Here is a 25634-nt window from a genome sequence, read left to right as displayed (position 1 = left end):
ATATTATGCTTTAGTCATCCATAAATTTAATAATATTATCCCTCGGTAATATTTTAAGAAATATCCTATAATCTTCATGGTTTTCAAATTAAGTTTTCCTTAAACTACTTTACGTATACAACCGTATAAATACAATATTTTAACCCGAATAATAACAGTTACCATCACTTAAACGTTTATTTAATTTTAACATACGTAGATATGTATTTGAACTAAAAACAATATAATTTTTATAATTGTAATAGACTTTTTATTATAGCGTAATAATATAAATACATTAAATTTTTTACTACAATTTAAAAAAAAAAACATATCTATAGTTTAATGTTATTCCTTATACAGCCACAAAAATATATATCAAGTATCACATGTTAAATTCTGTTGATTTTTTTTTTATTTAAGTGTTAAGCAAGAATACATAAAGTACCTGCAGAAACCCAAAATTCACAATCATCCGAATCTCGATAACTCAAAAAACTTTATAAACCATAGTTTTTTCTTATTCTAAGAGTTTAAATTACAATAATAATGCAAATAACTTTTCAAAACACTGAGATGATACAAAAAAATACCAACACAGATATTATAATTTATAAACAACCCTATACTTTATAATCACTATACTTAGTTCAGTTAAATAGTAGTTATACAAACAACTAATTATTAAACGGATTTACAAACAAAAATATTTTGTTAAAAAAAAAAAAAAAAAACACTTATTTAAATGGTAGATAATGATATAAAATAGATACATAATTAACTTTTTAATATGAGACTTTTGTGTAGTATAATATAAGTGATAATTGTTTTTAAATTGATTAATTTACTATTAAAATAAATTAAGAAGTAATACATTATCTGTTAAACAAACTTAACTATCAAAATCAAAATAAATATTTATCGACAAAGATAAATAAATATTACATGTAATATAATAAAAATATACCCAATAATAATATTATAATACATACTTTTTACAATTTAAAACGTATATATTAAAAAAAATTAGCCCTTTTTGTCGTATTAATAACTTTACCTATGTACATACTACATAGTACTATACTCGTGTAGGTAAAAAATAGATGTATTATAAAGATTATTCTTTATAAACTAGTGGCGTTATCTGTCCAATAAAATGAGATAAAAATTTTACTGTTTGAACTCTGGTATTATGAAGTATAAAAAATAGTAACCAAAATATAAATGTAACAAAAGAAAATATTAAATTGTTATTGACTATTGTTTGTTATTTAAACGCACATCAAAAGGCGATGTTCTCATATCTGTAGCTATTATGTATTATATTATATTATTATATAAGTACTAAATTTCTGTTTTTCTCATACAAAACATCAAAACATTCTTACGAATACTAGATAGAAGAAGCAACTTCAATACTGAACTATATATATGATAAGAAATGCTATAATTTAAATCGTGTTTATTTTAAATTAAAATGGTTTTTATGGTCAAATTTCGACCAACAGCCAACAGACGATACTAGTTCAAATAATATGCTTATAATAGGTATTATAAATATTAAATATTTCACTATATTTTCAACGTTAATCAATGTATTTTTCAATTCAAGAGTAATTATATAAAAAGCAAATCTACGAAAGGCTTAAAACGTTTTATTTCAACTCGAACTCGCTTTTCAAATTTAATATATTTTTATTTTTGTCAAAACAATTTTAAAATAAACATACTCTTTTAAAATGTATTACTCTTATTATTATTATTATATTACTATTGTATTTTATTATAATATATTTATATTATTTATATATTTTTTGATAATATTGTGCAGCCCATAAATCATAATTTAATTATTGTTATAATTAATCATAAAAAAATATGCAATAATATCCACTAAATATGATATCAACAACAATCACGACACCAATCGGCTATTTAAGCGTAATTTTAATAATCATTTTTGGTATGCTGATATATTAGACTTATAATATAATGGGCTTCGGCCCATTATGAATAAGGTCCCCATTCTACCAATAACATTTGTATTTTATACATGGATAATTGTTTAAAATATAATTAATGAACACATATTAATTTAAATTCAGAATGAATACCTCATTTATTTTATTACAATTTTCAAATCATCTGCAAGAAAGGGTAAAGTGAAAATATTTTTCAGTGACTGTACGCTGCGCCCAACTTTTTATCAAATGTAAAAAAGTGACATGTAAACTTCGACCGGATAAAATTTTAGAAATTAGTATCTTTATTTTTGAAAAATTATTTTTAATGTATACTTAATTCATTACAACCATATACTCGTATTATTAGTATGAATAATTAAAATTAAAATTAAATCAAGAATTAAAAAAAATAAATAAATAATTTTAAAAAATAAAATAATTACAAATTTTACAAATAATAACATATTGTTGTTACATGTTTATCAATTGGAGTTTGACCACTATTATATTTTTTAATTAAACTTTGTAACTTTTCATATTTTTTGTTTTTTTTTTTTTGTTTTTTTTTTTTAGAATGCAATAGTTATTTGATTACGTGTTAGTATTTGTAAACGAAAATAAAATTTCTGTGATATAATTGAAAAGTGTACAATCATAGAGACTTTTATAAGTCAAAAGTTTTGTATATTTTATAGGGGAATTATTGATTCCGCCGAAACTACCTGTTTAAGAAAAAGGTTTGTATCGATTCCGCCGTCTACTGTTTAAAATAACATATCAATTCTGCTGGACACTATTTATCCCCCCCCCCTTTGTATATATATTTTTAAATATATATCAGTGGTTTCCAAACTTTTTTAGTTTACGTCACCATAAAAATAAAAAAATGAATGGCACCTTCTATGAATAAATAAATAACAAATTTATAGTATTTAATTATCCAAATATTTTTATTATTGTGATTAAATAAATCAACAATAAATATTATTAAATTTCTATTTAAAGTATTACAAAATTTTTTAATTTTTATGAAAAAAAAACAATAATTATTAATATTAATATTTATGTGAATATATTAAAAAATATTAAAATGTATAGTCTAAATTGTATAAAATGATAATAATAATTGTATAAATGTATAATTCAAAATTAAAATGTGTATCCTAATATATTAATATTTATATATCATTATTATATTAGTATATTAATAATAATTGTATAAATGTATAATTCAATATTAAAATGTGTATCCTAATTAATACGTGTATGTGAATATATTAATGTTAATAATTATTGTATAAATCAAAATTAAAATGTATAATCTAATTAATATTATTTAATAATAAGTCTTACACATGTACGACATAGCAAATTTTTGTTCACCGATAAACAGTAGCCGACGGAATTAATATCCGAAGGAATCAATACCTAAATATTATAGACAGTAGTCGGCGGAATCAATATTATGTAGATGTTATAAACAGTAGCCGGCGGAATCGATATACGCCCTATTTTACTAACCGGGCGCAGTTTAAATTACATATTTTTAATATAGATACAAATTAAGGTGCAGTTTAAAAAAAAAGGTTATTTGCGCAGTTTATGTATGCCCACATTTTTAACCACTTCAAATTTATAAAAAAATAAACTGTTTACTACAGCTAGATTTACTTTGAATCGTTTGAATAAATAAGTAGGATGCGGAATTTTGAATCTTCCATTTCCTTATGTATCATCTTTACTACAGGTATTTTCCCGAAATCCTAATACACAATTAATATATAATAATCATACACATATTTTTATTGGGTTTTTTTTTTTTTACCACACGAGTTTTATCATCCATGATGAAAACTATGATGAAATATTTTACTCTTATTTACTGTTTATTCGTATTTGTAAAATATATGTAAATACCTATGAATAAAACTCGAATATCAAACAGTTACAAACAATTAAAAATGTATATTGATATTGTAATTAGTGCTATAATTATATTACTGATATTCACTAATTCAAAGTACTGATATTATTTACATGTATTTTTGAAGCCTTCATATTATTATGACTCATTTTAATATTTTTTGACGGATATCATATAGCTTATAGTTGTACCTACTCGAGGCAAATATATAGTTTTGAAACTGCTTCATAAGCTAATGACCGCGCCTAATCATTATGGCCATTTGAGAGTTTAAGACTTTAATTTATTGTTAAGTCCTTCCGTATAATTTAAAACATAATTACCTGCATTAAATATAATAATAATTCTTCAATTATTTGGTTAATATATTAATAATTCGGCGCAATAATAATAGCGTGAGACTAAGAAAAAAAAGTTAATACAATATCCATGATTTTTGGTCTATGGTAATATGTCATATTACAACTAAATATTGAATTTTTTATGTTTTATACCTATATCATTAAACTTACATTAAATCAGTTCATACACCATAGTAGTGTAGATATAAGTAAATATTTATAAGATTATGACTCTTTAATTATCATTAATTTTGATTAATATAATATTCGACATTAGAATTTTGCACATTACATTATGAACTATTAACTAGTAGACTGTTATTATATTTGAGAAATATGTAAATTATATAAGTTATATAATCGGAAGTAACAGTGGCGTAACTATAAAATTCTAGCCCATATGCAATATTATTTTATGGCCCCTAAAAATCGTTATATAAATAAAATTAGACAATTAAACGTATATATAAAATGTATTATATTATGTATTATAATATTTATAATTCATAATTAATTAAATTATATTTATACATGAAAAAAAATGACATAATAATATGTATTTTTATATTTTTCGTAATATAAAAGTTTATGGCTTTATCGTAGTATATTATTTATTATAAAATAGTTTAAAATTATTAACAAAATATAAAATTTTAATATATTTTAAACAAAATATTAAAATTCTAGGGCCCCCTTTTGGACCGTCTAGGCCCCGGGCCCCGGTGCAATGCACACCTATGCAACCATGTAGTTACGCCACTTGGAAGTAATACTGATATTACGTATATTACATATTTCATTGTAGGTACTAGGTACTAGGTAGTAGGTAGTAGGTACTAATACATCACAATTAAAATTACCTATCTGTTAATTATGATTATACCATTTTAATAATAATTTATTAATTTATAATATATTATAATAAATACATGTTATTCACTTTTTTTTTCATTTAATAAATTAATTTATAATATTTTATTGTAATCAAATATAATTTCTTAATAGATACCTAGTGAACTGGCTTAACGAGACACCAGAAAAAATTCCGATGGGTCGTTACAATAATAGATAAAATAGCCTGACATTTTAGGAATTAAAAATATAACACCTAAATCGGTGCGTACGAATTGCGTCCCGTATAAAAAGATATAAAAAGGTATAATACTAATTGCGTCCCGGGTTTTTCTCGAGCACGGCTGAATTGCGTCCCCAGTACCTGTGATATCTTAAAGGCGAAATTATTGATTATAATAAATTATTTTAGTATTTCTAATACTAATAGTTGTGAAGCTTTTCATTCGAAACTCAACGCGATATTTTATAATGCCCATCCAAATATTTTTCAATTTATAAATACTCTGAAGAGGTAACAAACTGGTATTTATATAAAACAACGTAGCACTCACTTAAAAAATATCGGGACGCTACTAGTATGACCACAAAAAATAACCGGGACGCAATTAGTATTACCCCCAAAAAAACTTGGGACGCAATTCGGAAGGAATTGTTGCCACGGGACCTAACCTATGCAGCCACCTAAATAAAATAAAATAAAAAATACACATTATGTATAAATAATTATACAACTTATCTGCTCTCATGGTTTTGAGTATCATAATTCATAAAAATCGATTATAATATAATAGTGTTACAAAGTGATCAAGTATATTACAGATAAGTTATTTTATAATTCGTTCAAACAATTCACACTATGTACGAAACATACATATAGGATATAGATGTATATAGGTGAATAGCATATATAGGGATTAATTTATAAACTATAATTAATATTTGTTATAACCATTGTTATTGTAACTAATAACTAATAACAACGCCACCGCACATAGAGCACTGATCGCAAATAGAAAAAACAATGATGTAATGTATTATGCAACATAGTGTGGAGTTTTAATTTTTTTTTTTTTCGTTAAATAAGACTACAATATAATAGAAACATTTTGTAAAAATTAGAGAAATTATAAAAAAAAACCTAATGATTTAAAAATGAGTAAACTTTTAGAGTTAATTTTAGTATATGTAATATGTATAACTACTACCTAGTATAGTAAAACGTGTACGTCTATTGATATGTTTAATGTGTAATGTGCATATTTAAATCTATAGGTATAGACGTTAAAAATTAAATTCTTGATCAAATTATTTATTCTTGATTAATTTTTCGCTTGACCAAAAAAATTTCCTTGTTTAAAATACTGACCTAGTCACTCATGGTAATTATACTGTTTACATGTTTTTTTTTTTTTTTTTAATCGAACGGTACAATAAATATATTGATTTAACTATAATATATGTGTATTTTTTACCTGGTTTATTAATCAACTTTCATCTTTGAGGATGATTTTTAGTAAAAAATTTGATTTATTAAAACTGGGAGGGGGTTCAAAAATAAAACAATATCCAGTACTTTTCAAAACATCTGAAACACGAACAAATATTGAGAAAACACTGGCATTTTTACACGCAAAATTTTTTCAACAAAATTGATTTATTTATACTGTTGTAATTTAAAAACAAATAACCAAAGACGATTTTCACTAAGTGTTTATACTATCATATTCTATTAATAGTAAAATTGAGAAATAAAAGGTGTTTTACAATTTTTCAACCTATATTAAAAATAAAACTTAACCAAAAAGCTATTTTAATTTATTATGAATGTAAAATAATTATTCATCTTCAAATAATGTTCATTAATTTGCTGTAAATATTACAATTCAAAAAAAATTATTTATTGATTCTATACGTATGCTAATAAAAAATCAAGTTATACATTTCTTAAATAATTGGTAGATATGAATTTAAAGATTTTTTTTCTTATGTTAACTTCCAAAATTAACATTTTAGTGAATAGTTGATGTAATAAAATGGTATATAACTTTTTCTTTAATATTGGTTCACACTATTGAAATATTATGAGTTATTGGTTTTTGGTCCAAAATAAAAATAAAATAAAATTTAGGTTGTTCAAAAAAAAAAAAAAAATTTTTTAAAAAGTTGCTATAATCAAAAAAATAAATAAAACAACGATGAGCCGTACAGTTATATAAAGTTGATATATTGGAAATATCATTAATACACCAAATCAAAAAACCAAAAATTTTATTTATCCATATGCGTCATGCTAAATGTTAACATAAGAAAACCAAAGTTAACATGAATGCATTTTGTTTAAGTAACAAAGTGCTCTAGAATAGCTAGTTATATTATACACACAATACACATTATTGAAATTTTCAAATGAAATTTTTTGACAAAAAATAACTCAACCTATACTGTACTACGGTCTACGAATAGTAAAATAATTATCATTTTAATAGCAATATCAAAAGTTTTAATATGAAATATGCCTTACTGATAATAATTATAGGCTAATAGATCATTTACGTTTAGAATCGTTTTTCGTTTACAATACTATATTAACATTGAATTTAAACTTAACACATTCATTACAGTAACTCATTCAACACTAACTGTACAATAGAACGGTACCTAATTGCTCGTCTATTTTAATGCAATCTTCAACATTCTTAAACGTTCTTTATCGACTTCATCTCAATTTAATTTAAATACTGCGTAGATTTTTAAAGAACAGAACGCATCTGACTACACTATATAGTTTTCAAATGGTACTTACAACAAATTTGCAGTGTATAACAAATTATTATAATAATGTAAATGTACAATATTTTAAAATATAAATATATAATTACAACATCATAAAAATAACTAGAAATTTTTCAATAATCAAATTTATGAATACTTAAGTTATTCTGATAAGTCGATATGCTCCATATTAGATAAAATAAATTTGATAAGTGAAAATTAATTCGTACCAAATTAATAGACAGTAAACTTAAAATAAAATAATTGAAGTAAACAAAAAGATGAACCCTGCAGCTTAAAATGAAATAAAAACCCAAATAATTTAATTTTTTTTAACATTTAACAAATACATAGGATTTCATATTTATAATATTATGTCCACTATAATAGAATCAATCATAATATATAATAGTATCAGATTTGAAGCTTTTCAAAGGAAAGTAAATCGACCCTTTGTCATAATTACACCAATGGGACAATTCTGTAAGCAAATTAATAGTAATTTATTAAATTTTGCTCACAGATTCCATATTCAAAAATTTTAAATTATAATATAAGAATATTACATATTATTTAATATTATAAAATTTTAATAATTTAATTCAATATTTTATTATGTATATTATTTGTATATCCAAAAATAGAATGTTTACGGAAATAGTATCCAAAAAAATGATGTATACTTAAAATTTAATCCACGAGCATTAAAACATTCAAAGTGAACATGAAACTAACTATGAAAATAACTATAAAAAATAAAAATAAAGAAAAAAAAACTAAAATATAAAAAAAAAATAATTATTTATATTGATGAATAATAATTATATATTTTGATATTCGTGATTATCATTTAAAATAAATAATAGGTTACAATACATATTAATATTTTTAATAAATCTAGATAGATATAAAAATACAATATTTATTTATCAAATACGTCATTATTTGTAGTTTTCTTTCGAAAAAAAAATCGTTCCAGTATTTTCTAGACTGTCAAACTTTTCTTTTGAATCAACTTTCATATTTTAATTAGATATAAAAATTATGCTATTATGTTATAATTACATAAAATATGTATATATAAGATATTTGAAGCAATAATATTATAATATTTTATTGTATTACAAACAATTTTAAAAAAGTTCCTAGAAAAAAGGAACACGTTCATATTCCTTTTTCTCGTTTCTGTGGTAAATAAAAAACACGTTCCCACTCTTTATAAATTTTTCTTCTTTCTAAGCAGTTATCAACGATGTTATTTGCGGAAAATTTTTAAATTCAATATTTTTTCTAAAAAAAATTGAACTTAAATTAAATTTTAAATGTGGCAACTTTTGGTTTTTTGTCATTTACAATTACAGTGCATGTTAAAATGTATATAAAAACTGAAAAGTTAACAAAAAGTGACAGAAAAACAAGAATTTAGGAGCCCCGATTTTTAATAAATTTATTTTGATTTAATTTTTATAATTCAAAAAATGTTTAGCGTAGAAATTTGACATTTTTATTGAATACTTAAATTATCAATTTTTGATAAGATATAAAGCATTATAAAGCATAGCTAAACAATTTTTTCTAAAGATTTAAGTTTAAATTAAAATAATATTATACTATAAACACGATGAGATAATAGGCTTTTTTTATTAAATTGAATAAAAATAAAAACAATATAAATTTTGCTATTTATAATCTTAGCATCAGTTACTAATCAAATAATAAATCATCACGTGGGAGGGAGGGCATTAATATACTTATAAAAGGAAGTATTTAGTTGATATATCCCTCAAGTAGCATTATTATTATGTAAAAAGAAGGAAGTGGAAAATTATTTTGATTAAACCTTATATTGTGGAAGGTGTGTTGCAGTTTCTTTATTTTTGTCACAAATACGGAATAAAATTATTAAATAGATTATCGATAGTTCTAAACATGATTTGCTATTTTAAAATTTTAAAATGTGATTATATGGTAAATATGGTTTACTATCAGTAATCGGCACGGTTATTTTAACTCATAAATTATAATACTCGTTACTATGCAAGCAAATTTATCTCAAAATGAACTAAATCCTTACGTGCATAGACATAGTTGATACGATTGCTGCATTAAATTAATATGAGCTGTCATTTATTGATATAATATTATTATATAATACATAAATGATAAAACTGATATATAAGTTGTAGTTAAAATTATACAATATTTGATTATCTTTGTACCATCGTTATCTTTTATCAAACGTCATTATTGTTTTTATAAATTATACATACACTACGCAAAAATGCACTTGGTTGCTAAAAAACCAATACTCATTACCTTCAACCAGTCCAGTCATTTTTATTAAAGTTTTTTAAACATATTATTATTGTTTGACGTTATGACTTTTATTTAGTAACAAATTTTTACGAAAAGAGAAAATTTAGTTATCAACACGCATTTTCTATAGTTTTCGAAAAGTTATGTTTTGAATCAAATAAAAAATTGTGTACACCAATTTGATGAATAATTTGCTCAATTTTTAAAGTTTAGTAAAATAAATTGGACTTATATTAAAAATACTCAAAATTACTAAAGAGAATTTATCATGATGTACTTAGTTTTATTTGTGATGTTTTATAAAATTTCAAAATCACGAAAAAATATCACTAAAATAAAACTACAATGATCACAATAAAAATATAAAAATTGTTTCATACTTCATCACCACAAGTCCCGAATCATATCACTCGAGTACAAGTGCGTATTTAGTGAATATAATCAACGAAGTGAGTGCATAAATACCCATACCGATATCCAGCGTTTGGGAATATTATCGAGTCGTGACGATCGCCTGGAGCTTACGAGTTAAATATTATGAAAAAAATGGCGAACGTTGTTGACCGTGAATCGGGTCGGCCGGCGCACTACGTGACCTCGTGTCGGGTCACTCGAGAAGCCGACCTCGATCAAACGCTTGTACTTATAATATATTATAACAAACTGATATTAATGAAAATTATATCTATTCTCCGTCCAAGGCCTCGGTAGTAAAATATTATGATACTATTTAGAGGTGTTCGGTCATTTGCCGACGCCGATAGCTTAAACGAAACGAACGCAGCATCGGTCACCAATCGTTCTGTATGCCGATTTACATTTGTAGTTCAATTCACGACCGCACTAGGTGTCAACGAACCGCATTCTGTGGCTTCATATCGCACGTATTGGTATTACCGCTCACAATCTGTCATAAAAAACTAAATAGTATTTAAAAACTATGTAAATATCACACAGTAATTATTCATTGGAATGAATGACGGGAAAATTTAAACTAAAAATAGTTTGAAAATTCGAAATCTGATATAATTGTAGGGACTTAGTTACAGGTCACTCGTATTAGAATACAAAAGCGTAATATGTATGCATGTATTCAATGTTGTGCTAAATATTATAATACACAAGTGTTTACAACTATATTATAGGTACAATTGTTTTTTGGCACTCCACCCAGCACTTGACAATAATTGCGTGTCAAAATCATGCGTTTGTTGCCAAAAAAAAGAAAAAAAAAAGAATAGGAAAAATATTAATGTGATTTTATGTAAATAAATACATACGTTATAATTTATTGTCAAAAAATAAAAACTAAATTTAAAACATTTTCCACGCCCTTTATGTAAATTATCTACTCGATAAAATTAAAACGTAGTCATGTATTGACAAAGATACTGCTGGAATAAATTTAAAATAAAAATTGGAACTCATGACTTAGGAGTAAGATACCTCGTTATTCTTTAACAAAAAAAAATAATAATAATAAACAGACTCCTACATATAATCTATAAACATTGAAATATATAAATCTTAAAAATTCAACGTATAATTAATAAGTATATTATATTAAACTCATAAAAAAATAAGCGTATCATCAACTGCCGAGTGACGGTCTCTTTTCAAGATTTTTTCTTTTTTTCTTTTCTATAAATATAACACCTTTATGTCAACTGGCAATTACTTATCGTATTCTATTCATACAGAATGTAATGTTTCATAGTACTTAAAAAATATAAACATAGAAAAAATATAAATAATATAATTTTTTTTTTTTTTTTTTTGTAACAGTAATGTATATTATAGACAAATTTATTATAACAACATTAATAATAGATAAAATAATAAAATTTTAATGTGTGAACTAATCTATCACGTATAATCAAAATATCATATTTTTTGCCCACAGTTTTTAAAAGAAAACCGTACAAAAATTTTTTTTTTAAATAAATCTTCTTAATGAATTTATGTTATTCACTTTTTTTTAATTACCTAGAACAAATAAAAATACAACATAAAAATATAATAAATAACAAATTATTCTTTAAAATAACTCATTCGTGTTCGTTAAAAAAAAAAAATAATTAAAAATTAAATCAACTTCTAATCAGTTTAAAGTTATTTTATTGTTTTATTTCTGTAGTAATCATTTCAAACATTTAAAATTCACTTTTATCCTGTGTAAAATAACTCAACATTTAAGTTCAATTGTTTACTAATTACTATGAATGAATTTAAGATTTTAACTATCTCTGTTCATATATGTATCATAGATACTCATACTCGTAAATTCAATAAATGCTAATACATTGTATGTGTACACTGTACACATATTAAACAATAACAATTTACAAAACCACATTACATATTGAAAATATTTACAGACATATTTTCTAGTCATTTTATTTCGTTTTACCTTTTCGGGGAATTTCTTGAAAAAATAATAATGGAATTTGATAGGTATCTATTCAAAATTCAAATCTCTGAGTACAGTTGGTGATACGGCTTGAACAGCTAGATAAAAAAAAAAAAAAAATAGTCAAATATTTTACGCATCAAATATAAAGTGTATTATGTGCACGCATTCCGTCAGAGTTGAACATATCGTAAATAGTTGTGAATATCATCTGAAAAATTGCAATGCGCTTAGATTTTTTTTACACAATACATGTGCGTGGGAAACCCACATGATTGGAAAATCACTCCATAAAATGTATTATTGTACATACAATATTTGTAACATACCAAGGCGGTCATTTTGAAGTTTAAATATAATAGCTTCATAATACACACAAAGTCGATTTGGAACCAGTTTAGTGAATACATGCACGAGTGTAATACATTTGAGATCGCGTGTTAGTTTTCACATAGACGTAGCAGTGGTCGAAGCGCATGACGCTCCTAGGCTACAACTAATTATAGTACCTTACAGGTACTATCGTAGTTATTTTCGTAGTTCATGTGGATAATTTTTTTTTCACGCTTTTTTTTTATTTTAACGGTTTGAAAAATAATTTATTCAATGTTTTTGAAATTAATTTTAGTAAATTTTTTAATTTGGTTTACATTTGATTGCCATGGACAGACAAAATCAAGAGAAAGTAAGAAAAAATAATAATTTATCAGTAAGATACTTTCATAGTATCATAATATTAAAAATCATAAAGTAACAATAATGTAATATATGCTAAATAATATATAAATAATTACACGAACGATTTTAAGATTGTGTACTTGTATTTTACTCAATATTCGCTTGATGGTTATTTAAAAAGATTCTATGATTGTATTTCTGTAATAAATTTTTGCACAGCAATCCCTATACATACAAACAATTTTAAATTAATAAAAAACAACTAGTCAATTTTTTTTTATTTGTACGTACGAGTATATACTATCACTTCATAATAATAATTTAATATTTGAGCTTTTTTTTTTTTTTAAACTGACATGTATAGTGTGTTCCTACTTATTCATAAAAAATCATGGGTTATAATTTATTTTTTATCAGAAAAATAATCGATAATATATATTTGATAAAACATCTTTCTAAACGCGTAAATAAAAAATATATTCTACAAACATTGAAATCTGACATCTAATATTGGAGTTGTACGTCTATTGTGTAGTATTATACATATAACATAACAAGAATGTATTAAATTATAAAACTGGAATAAAGACCATTGTCGACTCATAAAATTTTTATTGTTCTTGTATAAATTGTATATAATAAAATATAATATGTTGTTGAAATCTTTTGCATATAGCTCATTTCCCTGGTTATCATTTCTGTGGACCCGGAACGGACTTTTTGGAAAGGATTTCTCGTGGTCAGCTAGGAATCAATAAGCTAGACGAAGCGTGCCGATTACACGATTCGGTTTATACGAACAGTACAGACTTTAAGCTGAGAATGGAAGCTGACATGAAATTAGAAATACAGGCATGGGAGCGAGTGATAGCAAAGGATAGCAGTTACAAGGAGAAATTTGCTGCATGGATGGTGACAAACGTCATGAAAGTGAAACGAAAGTGGAATACTCGACGTCTGCAACGGCAATTTAATAAAAAACGTAAGAAATTATCTCTTTTTAGTTTTTATAAACATACAGTACATATGATTATAAAACAAAAACCAATTATAGGTAATAAATCAAACCTCATAAAACTTAACTAAGTATAAAGGGACAATATGGCGAATTAAACATAATGTATAATATTAAAAATAAAAATAATATTTTCTATTTATTAGAAATACATATTCCTAATGCATAAAAAAATGTATGCATACATTTTTATACACGTTGAACTGTGTTATTTCAAATGATTTTTCGCATTACCAAAATACGTATGACGTAGTATAATATATGTACCTATATTCATAATATACCGTATAAATGTATAGTATATGAATCATAATATGTATCGCATTTATTAATATTCACACTTTCTATATTTTTCTATACGACTATACGTATTATGATTAAAAAATATCTTGAATATCAATACTATCTAACCTACGATTCCACACAAATCGTTAATAAATAAAATATTTAAATAGTATTTATTAATACTAATAAGACATAGTATAAAAACGTGATCAGTAAAGTATTTATATTATGCTTCGAGAGCTACTTTCTTTATATTGTTGATAGTTTTGAGCCACGTGGGCATTTCAAACATTATACGATTTGATTCCACTTAGATCTTTGCATCAATTTGATTAGTTACAAAATTGTATATATGTTAAAGTTCCATCATCCTATTGTTTATTGTTCCATTGATCATAAACAGAAATAAGTACTCATTATAACATTGTTAATAATGCCTCTAACGGTTGTTTTAAACGAAACAATAAAAGATTTACACAATATAGTTAATTATATTTAATTTGTATTCCAGAAGCTATAATCATTACGAATGAGTAATATAAATTTATAATTAATAGCATAAGAGAATCCTTCGAAATGTTTTAGAACCTATTAATACCAGCCATATAAATTTCAATTTTGAACTAAATCGGATAAAAATTTTGAACAAAATCACAATTACTGTTTATATAATATAAATACTTTGTAGACTTTTAGAAACTTACTTTATACTAATAGCATTGCTCTAAAACATACTGAATAGCACAATTTATCTTGTTTGAAATATTTACATATTGAATGAATACATGACAAATATAACAATGACTAACAAAAATAATCCAATCCAAATTTCTTAATCATTATGATTTGTGATTTAAAATATTATTATTTATTTTTTTTATGTAGCTAGTGAATTATTAACTCCAACGATCAAAAAACCTCGACGTTCAACTGATGACTCCCATAAAACATGGTTCCGGTTTCGATTAGGATAAGAATTACCCTGAGATTAAGACAAAATTATGTTTGCATTAAATATAATACTAATAAGTAAGTATAATACACATTTTTGTCCCACGATTTGTAATTCAAAGTTTGCACAATGTACATTGTAAATTTTTAAAGTCTCTCGCGCAAATAATTTGATCTATAAATACTGATAAGAATAAAAATAAAGTTTTTTTTATATTTTTATAAATGTATATAGTATATTGTATGTACCTTTAGTAACAATGGAAAAAAACGTTATATGTCCACAGAGATTATTGCTTAGTGCAAATCGCTATCTACAATATCGTTGAACCTTGAAATTCAATAGGTAATGGAATGATGTTTAGCAACTATACACGCTGTGATATTATGTTTAATTATTACAATTTTTTTTTTGTACTATACGTATTATTATTAGTTCAAAAGCAAAATGTAATACGAATTCGACGAGATAACAATAAATCTGAAGCATTTATTTCTGATTAATGTTAAACAATGCGCTGATGTCGAATTATATAATATGTATAATGTATGTTGTCTACATACATTTACGTAGTTCGATGCAATATTCTTAACAAACATGCTTATTTGTTACAATATCATATAATATGTTTGACTGTATTATATTATAAATGTACCTAGTCAATATAAATATAATTAATGTTGTTTTATTTTTAAGGACAAAATAAGTTATTTTAAAATATGTGTATGGTATTATTATGAAAATTATAATATATGTATTATTTATTATAATAATTGTTGTTTTTTTTTCTTGCAATATTTATTATTTTTTCATTTTTATTCATGTGCAAATTTTTGTATTAATTTTTTTTTTTTTTTAATGATGTATTATTACAAACTTATTAACTGTGTTGATAATTATTATTGTTCTCAACAAATGATTAGTATTGTACCTATATTGTCTATACGCTACGCCGTGCAATATTTCATTATAATACATGGTTTAAAATAAGCTAATCGTCAACTCAGGAAATCGAGACCGGTTATTAAAAACTTATATCACCTTGCTTCAATTACCTTGATTTCAGATAGTTGTATATTAACTAAAATAAATTTGAAATAAATTATAAATAATTTAAGAAACTATAAATAGATCATTTTAAAAACGTTTTAACTCTAAACATGAAACAATACTAACTATAATATGAAGTTTCATTAATATAATAAATTGTATTTTGTAACTATTGTTATAAAAAGTAAACTTGAAATCAAGGCTTAGAACTGAAATTAAAAATACTGGTATTTGAAACGGAACCATTTGAAAATATAGAAACCAGAACCTTTTTGAAACATATTTTTGTTTTACTTTGGAACCTAAATCAGAATCAGTATCAATATTTTTTGGTAGAAAAACTTTTGATTTTTTTTTAGTTCCAATTTTATTTATTTATTTTATATATTTTGGTAATAGTAATTGGTTCATTAAAATTAGTTTATGTTGCAAATGTATACATAAATTTATAATTTTCTATTTTTAAAATCTATAAAACTTCTTTATTTTATGAAGTAGGATATTTGTTGGAGTATTTACTAATACACGTGTAATAAAAAACTGTACAAAATATAATTTTGATATTTTCAAATTGCAATAAGAACCAATAATGAGGATCCTTATATTCAATTATTAATTTTTTTTCTCAAAAATAAACATCTTATTACGCATTTGACCAAAATAAAAATAAAAGAAATTTACAGTGAATATTAATAATTAAAAACTATTAAAACATCTATCATTTGAATTTATTTGTTTGTAAGTCTTAATACTTTCATAATATAATATATTATCATGTTCTTGCTAATTTTCGTAGTATATATTCTACTTAGATTGTTTTATTTTTAAACTTTTGATAGGTATCTTTACATGGTATTGATAAATTTATAATGAATGGTTTAATTACATTATTTAGACAATTTAAATATTGAAATATTTATGAATTGTAAATGTATAATAAATGTTTGTAAAAATGAAAAATTTCAAGTATATGAATAATTCCTATTATGATTTATAATATAGTATACGAATTTTAGTTGAAAGAGATTGTTTAAGTACCATTCTATACTATAAACTTTAATAATTGATATTGTTTTAAAACATTTTATTTTAATATAATATAAATTATTAGGTATTTACATTTTATAAGATTACCTGGTATATTTATGTCAACATATGTACACTGTCTAATGTTCATTGAATAAATACATTTTTTTCGTTCTTGAATTATTAGATATTTTATCTACTTACTTTACTTTTATTTATTAATTTATTGTTCTTATTATTAGTTCAATTTTCTCTAAATTCTCAAAAATAAATTTATAAAAAAATCTTACCGCATTAATGTGCTTTAATAAATACATATTATGTATGTAATCTGCTTATCGTAGTACCTATATCATCCGTATTCTCGGATCGTCAAAAGAATACCTCTTAAATTTCATAAACTCTTAATAATTAAACATTATTCGTAATATCTTCAGGCTATACATTCAAAATAAGTACCTACTAAGTTTAAAAATTCAATTAATAATAAACATAAACAATAATTATTGAGATATTTTATAATTGATAAATACCTATATTGTAAAAAATAAAACTATACTGTGACAAAAAATATTATGGTGTTGACTTTTATGTTGGCTATAGTTTAAACTTCATAAAAAAAAAATATTTATTAGAACATTATCAAAAATCAACTTCTTATACGACTGTTTATATTTGTATTTCATTAGAAATGAATAAATATTTATTAATATCAATTTAGGTAATTTGTAAATTAAAAATTACCATTTAGATTATTTTTCAAACATCTAAACTTTTATCCATGAAGTAAAATGTATTTGTGGCTTGGCATGGCGCGTTGGCTGCTACCAGTCGCGGAATGCGACTGAGAGTAAGTAATGGCCACAGCTACCAGCTCCCGGATGGGTGACCACTCGGGATCATAGTGGTTAAAAACCTTGCCACACATACACGTGTTTGCTATCAACTGTAACAATCGTAAAAATACAACCTACCGTACCAACCTTACCCCTTACCATATTTTATAACCCCTATAAACAGCTAATAGCCCTAGTTGCGGGGCTTAAGTTTAAAAAAAAAAAATTAATTAATTTCTTTAATATAACTGATATGTAATAAAAATTAAATACTTTTTTTATTGAAATACATTTTTGAATTATTTAGTTTTATCAAACTATAATAATTATAGACTTTAGTAATAAACTAAGAGTTTTTTTTTTTATTGAAAAACATAATTACAATGTTTACATCATTTTGCTTAATAAATAATTTATATAATAGTTTAAATAGCAAAAATGAATAGAGCAAAGAGAATACTAAGGTTATGTGGAACTTTTATTTTCATAAAGATAATATTATTCTACGAATAAATTATTTTATTGTTTATCTATATCAGGGGTCGGCAACCTTTTTAACCACACGGGCCATTTTTTTTTTCAATTGTTCATCAAGGACCACATTAAAAAAAAAAATTACATATTATGATATAATACTTATAATTGTATTGCTATTATGAAACGGTTAGATTAGATTTTATTTATAAAGGAAAAAGAATTATATAATATTGAAAATTATATGAAAAATGTTATTGAACAAAAATAAAACACAAAAATTAACCACCTTTGTGAGGGCCATCAAAAATTGCTCTGCGGGCCGCGGGTTGCCGACCCCTGATTTATATAATTACATCAAAAAATAAATCCTTCTATAATACTGTCAGTAAGTGATTACATTCAGGTGAAACAAAATATTGTTTTTATATTTAAAAAATATAAAAGACAGTGTGATCTAGCGGTTGATAAAGTTCGATTCTTCGTAGTTTCGTTGTAAATTTTCAAAAGAGAGCTATAGGTAGAGTTGTTGTTATTATCTTGATTCAAATCATCACTAACAGTAAGCCAATAAAATCTGACAAATAGCATCATGATAATAAAATAGTATAGTTAATAAATAAAAATAATTTAATACTGTAATAAATATTGGAGTAATGTATCAACCGTATTAATAGATGACAAATATAAAAGAACTTTAATAATATCTACAATGCTTTCACCACGTGATATCAATAAAGATAAATTCAATAAAATTCAATATTATTAAAATGCGATTAGTTTTTTTTTTTTTTTTTTTTTTGTTAAGTTTGGTTCATCGATAAATTTGAATATACGACCTTTCGAAGATATAATCTTCGAACAGACAATTTTTCGTACACTTGACGTTCAAACATACGGCATTCGAACGTATTATTTTCAAACACGTGACCACTTATTGGTTAGTCCATTTAAGTATACATGGTATACATATTAGGCACTAAGAGTATGCTGGTTAGTTGTAGAAACTATTGATACAATGTACTATAACAGTTTGATAGTACACAATAGAATAATTAATAAATAAACTAATATAATATAATGTATTATTAAATATGACGGTGTTAGCGGTAGTGACAAACGGTGTTGAAAATGTCTGTAGGTGGTGATGATAAAAAACAAAGTTGTGGTTAACAGAAACAGTGATGATAGTTAACAGTAAAGATAACGATAAACATTTTACAAGGAAAAAACGACACTAATCAGACAGAACAGTAGATAAGCCGCAATGAAAAAAAGTATTCACTAGAAATGACGAACAACACACTCTGTTGTTCGTAACTAACTTGTTGAGTAGTAAAACAATCCTGATAAGTGATGACACAGTCGATGACATTTTGCTGAAATGTTGTTCGTAAGTTGGATTATCTGCAAAAACATTACTATTATACACTAAATATGTCATCAATAACAAAAATATAAGGATAATATAGTAGACATAATTAGCAGTGGATACAAAGTTTCAAATACTTTATAATAGCTTCTTTTGTAATAATGCTATATTTTTGTTTAAATTCGGATAATGTCCTATCTCAACCACCATGAAAAATAAAAGTATAACATGTATTTAGAATATCAAACAAATCCTCGTTAATTACATAGTAAATCAGCAATATCTTTTACGCTTTTATAAAAATAATCTTCCCCACTTATTTTTGTTAAATTGTGCTTACGAATATTGTAATAATATTTAAGAATTTTCTTAAAACTCGGTATATTTAAAGAAGTTTTGAAATGTTCTACTTCTTCTTGCCGTCTGTTATATTCTTCGAAGCTTAAAAATAATTTATTGTCATCTTTTTAGGTAATAATAAATCAATCGATTTATTAAATTGTTTATACATAATGGCTAATTCCATTATAAAAACATATAAGGTCACAAATTTCAAAATTATGCAGTAACATGACAGAAAATATATACGATTATTTTGTCTAAGAGAAGATGATATGTGATAAATCAAGATAACTAGCCGATAACCAGCTTATAAAATTCCGATAAATGACAATAATATCACATTGTACATCTTACACTCTTAGTTCAATAATAATAAAAAAATCAAATTACGTACAACACGTTAAACTTGATTAGGCACGAAAACATTGGTGGGCTTAAATAATATTTTTGTAAATAATTATAAAAATTGTGTATTATCTATCATACAATACACGAATACATTAATATTATAATTCACACATATAAAAATTAACAGTAGTATTATGTAATTACAGTTGCATTGCGGTTATTAATTGTGTTTTTATTCACAAGTAGAAATTAACTACTTTTTATACAATCCGTATGACCATAATATTATGTATACCCATAGAAAACCAATGAGTTTCGAATGTTTCGATTGACGTGTTCTATGAAAATTCCTATGAATAAAATAACTTATTCTTCGAGGGTAAACACAAAATAACGACACTTAACGATTTAATTTAAAAGAAAACGATTTAAATTTATTTCCTCGTCTCATACAATAATGTACAATTCCATGAAAGACATATTTTATGATATGCCTATTACAAAAGTTGTCGCTGCCGAAGCGATAACGATTGACACGTAATCGTCGTGAAGTGTAACAGCGACGACAGCGTCGTCATTAACAAACCGATTTTCGCCGTCGTTGAACTGACTGAAGTTACGTGCGATGGCGTTTAAACGTTCCGTGACGGCGCTTCACGTGTCCGTGGAACCGGTGCTGCTGTTCATCTTCCTTGCGAAAGTGTTCTCGTCGAACCTGAGCACCAATCTGCTGCTGTACAAATCGTGCGACCCTACGGGCGCGATGGCTAGCCAGGTGGGCTCAAAGTGCCCGGACGAAGCGGCGGCGCAACACGTAGTGGCGCCCATCGTCGGCTGGAAGTCTTTCGCCCAGAACCTGGTGCCCATCGCGATGGCCATGGCCGCGGGCACGTGGAGCGACCGACGCGGCCGCCGTCGGCCACTAATCGTGCTGCCGATCGCCGGCCAGATATTGGCGGACGCGCTGTCGCTGTACTGCACGGTCGTGTGGTCGGTGTCGCCGACGCTGACGGCCATCGCGCAAACGGCCGCGCTGTCGCTGACCGGCGACCTGCCGATGCTGTTCAACGGCATCAATTCGTATGCGGCGGACACGACCACAGACCGGTGGCGGACGTTCAAGTACGGCATGGTCGGCATGACCATAGCCTTCAGCTGCATTCTGGGAATGCTCGCCTATGGGTTCGTAATAGTCAAAATGGGTTTCGTAGCCGCGTACGTGGTGTCCATCGTCCTGGGCCTGATAGCGCTCGTCTTCACTTTCCTGTTCATCCACGACAGAGGTGTCCAACAGCCGTTGTCCCAAGACGTCGTCCAGGCCGTCAACCCGTTAGAAGTTCTCCGCCGTTGTTACCTAGTGATGACCAAGCGACGTGATGGCCATGGCAGGCTGATCCTCTGTCTTACCTTGATTGTTTGTGCGCCGCTAACGAGCTCGATACTACACGGTGAGTTGTGCATGCTTAAACGTCGGTACTATATTACTATAATGAATAGGTTTTATATAGTTATATGGTTATAAAATTCCAAAATGGTAAGAACAAATTTTATCGTTTAATGAATATTTGAAAAAATAGTATTTTGTATTTGTGTGTTTATAGCACAATTCAGTGTTTTTAAATATGAATAAATACGAGTTTATTTAATACCATAGAAGAAGACTTAAGTAAGTACAAGCCTACGCTATAAACATGTTTTACGATCTGAGATTTTATTTAAATCAAAAATTTTGAATATATTTTAATTGTGCTAAAAATATTTAAATATTTTGAATATAACATTATGTCATCCATTCTAACATTCTTACAAATCAGAAGACTAGTAATATTGTAAAATTTATTTTTTCCCTGTAACTTATAAAAATATTGAGAATTTTTAACATTGACTACACAAATTGCCAACTAGATACAATTTAAAATTTGTATGGTGTTAAAATTTGAAGTACTTTTATTATTTCAAAAGATTATGATTAAAAAAAAAAAAAAAAAAAAAAAAAAAACTAGATAGCATATTTAAGTCATTGTAAGATCAACCTACTCGTCGTCTCATTCAAAAGATTAAGGAAGGATCAAACTAATAAACTTCGATTAGATTTCATGAAACAATATATTTAAATGTTAAGTAAACAGTGTAATCCGTAATCATCTAACTTACTATGTATAAAATTATTCAATATAAATATTTAGTAGATTTTAAATATAATATGCTTATGTTTGTATATAATAGTTATAATTTAAGTATCCTAGGTACATTTTATAAAAATATATACCTATAGCACTGGGTGTAATACAGTATGATTATAATATTTAGGTACATCACGAATTTTCTATCATTAATTACGTGGAAGTGTAAAACATTGTGAATAAGTCCATACACACAAACATGTAAAATATTTAAACTAATCTACATAGGTATCTATTATGAAAATATTATTGCGTATGGTAAAATTTATAAAACACGTAAATATTTTTGAAATATAACGGAATAACTATCATCGCTATTTATTATTAAAATATGTTATTTCATTCAAATGCTTATATCTATAAAAATATATATATATTTGCATGTTTTAAGGATTTTTCGATTTTTTAAGAAAATGGTTTATATTATAATTTTCTAAACAAGATATTATTTTGATCATTTTTAAACCATTTATTAACAATTTAATTTTTCTAAAATTTGTTTTCTTATTTATAATAATTGATAATATTATATATATATTGAAAAAAAAAGTTTATCATAAACCCACAATGTTTTTTTAAACGCTTGAAGTTAGAATTCCTTTAAAATCCCGAAAATTATCATATTATTGTATAAATTAATAATTTTTTTTTCATTCGACATACAAATCATTTTGGATGATTATTATATATATTATTTTATATCATTGATGTATAGTTAAAATGAAAAATACTTATAATTATAATTTTTACCTGATAATGAAATCATTAAGAAAGGGATTTTATTAAATATTATTTTTTTATTCAACTATAGAAAAAAATTTCTAATACTTTTCAAAATAACGGAGAAAAACAAAAATTTTTTTCACAAAACCAATACTTAAAAAATCGATTGTATTTTTACTTTTTGATAAAAAATAATAACTAATGTTCATAGTTTTACTTGGTTCTTCAGACATGTCTCAATTTTTATTATTTGGAAATATAAGTGACATCTGTAATTAATTTTAACAACACAAGTAAATCATATTTTTAGGAGAAAAGTCAATATTGTATCTATATTTGAGGTATAAATTTCAATGGAATGAACTAGACTTCAGTATTTTCATTACTTACCAGCTATCGGTTATATTAGCAGGTAAGATCGAGTTAACTATATTATATCTAGATTGTTTGTTTTTTAGATTACACTTTAATTATTATCATTTTTTTTTCAAATTATATTGTTTTTCCAGGCTCATTATTTGCATTAGGTATTTTAAGCTACAAGTTTCGATTGAACGATGCGTTAGTTGGTACAATTGCTTCTATATTTGATATTTTAGCTTCAATCGCTTACTTTTTAGTTTCTAAATCATGGCAAATGTTTTTAGGTAATTATTAATACAACATAGCGGGATAATGACTTTATTAAAATAATAAAATATAGTAATTCATTTTTACAGTACCGCCATTAGAACTCCTCAGAAAATCAACTATTATATTAACCAGTTCTATAGCATCAAAATGCATTGAAACTGATGAATTGGGTGATAACAAAACTTATTAAAATTAATATAAGACATGTTTAAGGTTTACAGTATTTCGAATTTAACACCGTTTTTTTGATTTTTACGTTATTTCAGGTACTATGAATGCAGTGAAATTATTTATGGAAAATTCGATAATGAGTGGATTTATACCATTATACAATTTTATATACAACCATACATTTGAATCGATGCCAAATGCTTTTTTTTTAATCAGTATTGTTCTAACAATTCCACTTATATTTGTTTTTTAGTAAGTTAATTAATTTATTTATTTATTCAATATTTATTTCAAAGATAATAACAAAATAAACATCAAATAAATTGTTTATTATATAACATAATTTATAAGTACCTAAGTAGGTACCATCCATAAAAGTTATGATTTCTCTATTTGCGTTAATCTATTATTAAATAATTACTATGATAATAAGTTAACCAATTATTGGTGTAATTTTTCAGTTTGATATATTACTTAAGTAAAAATCAAAAATCGAATACTGCTGAAAACATACAAGTTCAAAATAAAAGACACGACACCGAAATCAAACAATGACCTTAACGTAATTGGTTATCATATTTAGTAGAATAAAACTAAACAATGATCAATAAAAATACATTTGCAAGATTTATTATTCATAAATGTATGATATTTTAATATAATATTGATGTTATTAATTTTATTCTACTGCAGTAAAAACTTATTATCCATGTATAGGTACATTAAGACTATAATTATTTTTGTTATACATTACTATTGAAATTCATCTATAATGCATTTTATAATAACGAATGTAATAAAGTCTATAAGACTAGTTCTTTACATTATATAACATAGTAATTAAAATGTACAGATAAAAGTTATAGAGCCCCGATAATTTGTACAAGAAAACATTCATAATCATAAATGTTGGTCGCTAAAATGTATTTCGCCTCAAAAGTTAGTTCAATGCTGTGGCGCCGAACCTATACATGAACTAAAGCGA

General features: G+C 25.0%; 2 protein-coding genes across 2 annotated transcripts; both read left to right on the top strand.

Moving 5' to 3' along the window:
- Positions 1-12979: 12979 nt before the first annotated feature.
- On the top strand, positions 12980-16177 carry LOC112593713. Its single transcript, XM_025338230.1, has 4 exons — positions 12980-13246; positions 13916-14221; positions 15425-15568; positions 15778-16177. Exons 1-3 carry the CDS (start codon positions 13168-13170, stop codon positions 15511-15513), a joined length of 474 nt encoding a protein of 157 aa, XP_025194015.1. The 5' UTR covers positions 12980-13167; the 3' UTR covers positions 15514-15568; positions 15778-16177.
- Positions 16178-21479: 5302 nt separating this feature from the next.
- On the top strand, positions 21480-25269 carry LOC112593731 (proton-coupled folate transporter-like). Its single transcript, XM_025338247.1, has 6 exons — positions 21480-22387; positions 24156-24257; positions 24355-24492; positions 24565-24648; positions 24745-24901; positions 25111-25269. The coding sequence occupies exons 1-6, from the start codon at positions 21565-21567 to the stop codon at positions 25202-25204; spliced, it is 1398 nt and encodes a 465-aa protein (XP_025194032.1). The 5' UTR covers positions 21480-21564; the 3' UTR covers positions 25205-25269.
- Positions 25270-25634: the final 365 nt, after the last annotated feature.

This window comes from Melanaphis sacchari, unplaced genomic scaffold (assembly GCF_002803265.2).
Source record: "Melanaphis sacchari strain LSU unplaced genomic scaffold, SCAv2.0 Contig20_pilon_pilon, whole genome shotgun sequence".
Classification (NCBI taxonomy): Eukaryota; Metazoa; Arthropoda; class Insecta; order Hemiptera; family Aphididae; genus Melanaphis; species Melanaphis sacchari.
This window is presented reverse-complemented; position numbering and strand designations above follow the sequence as displayed.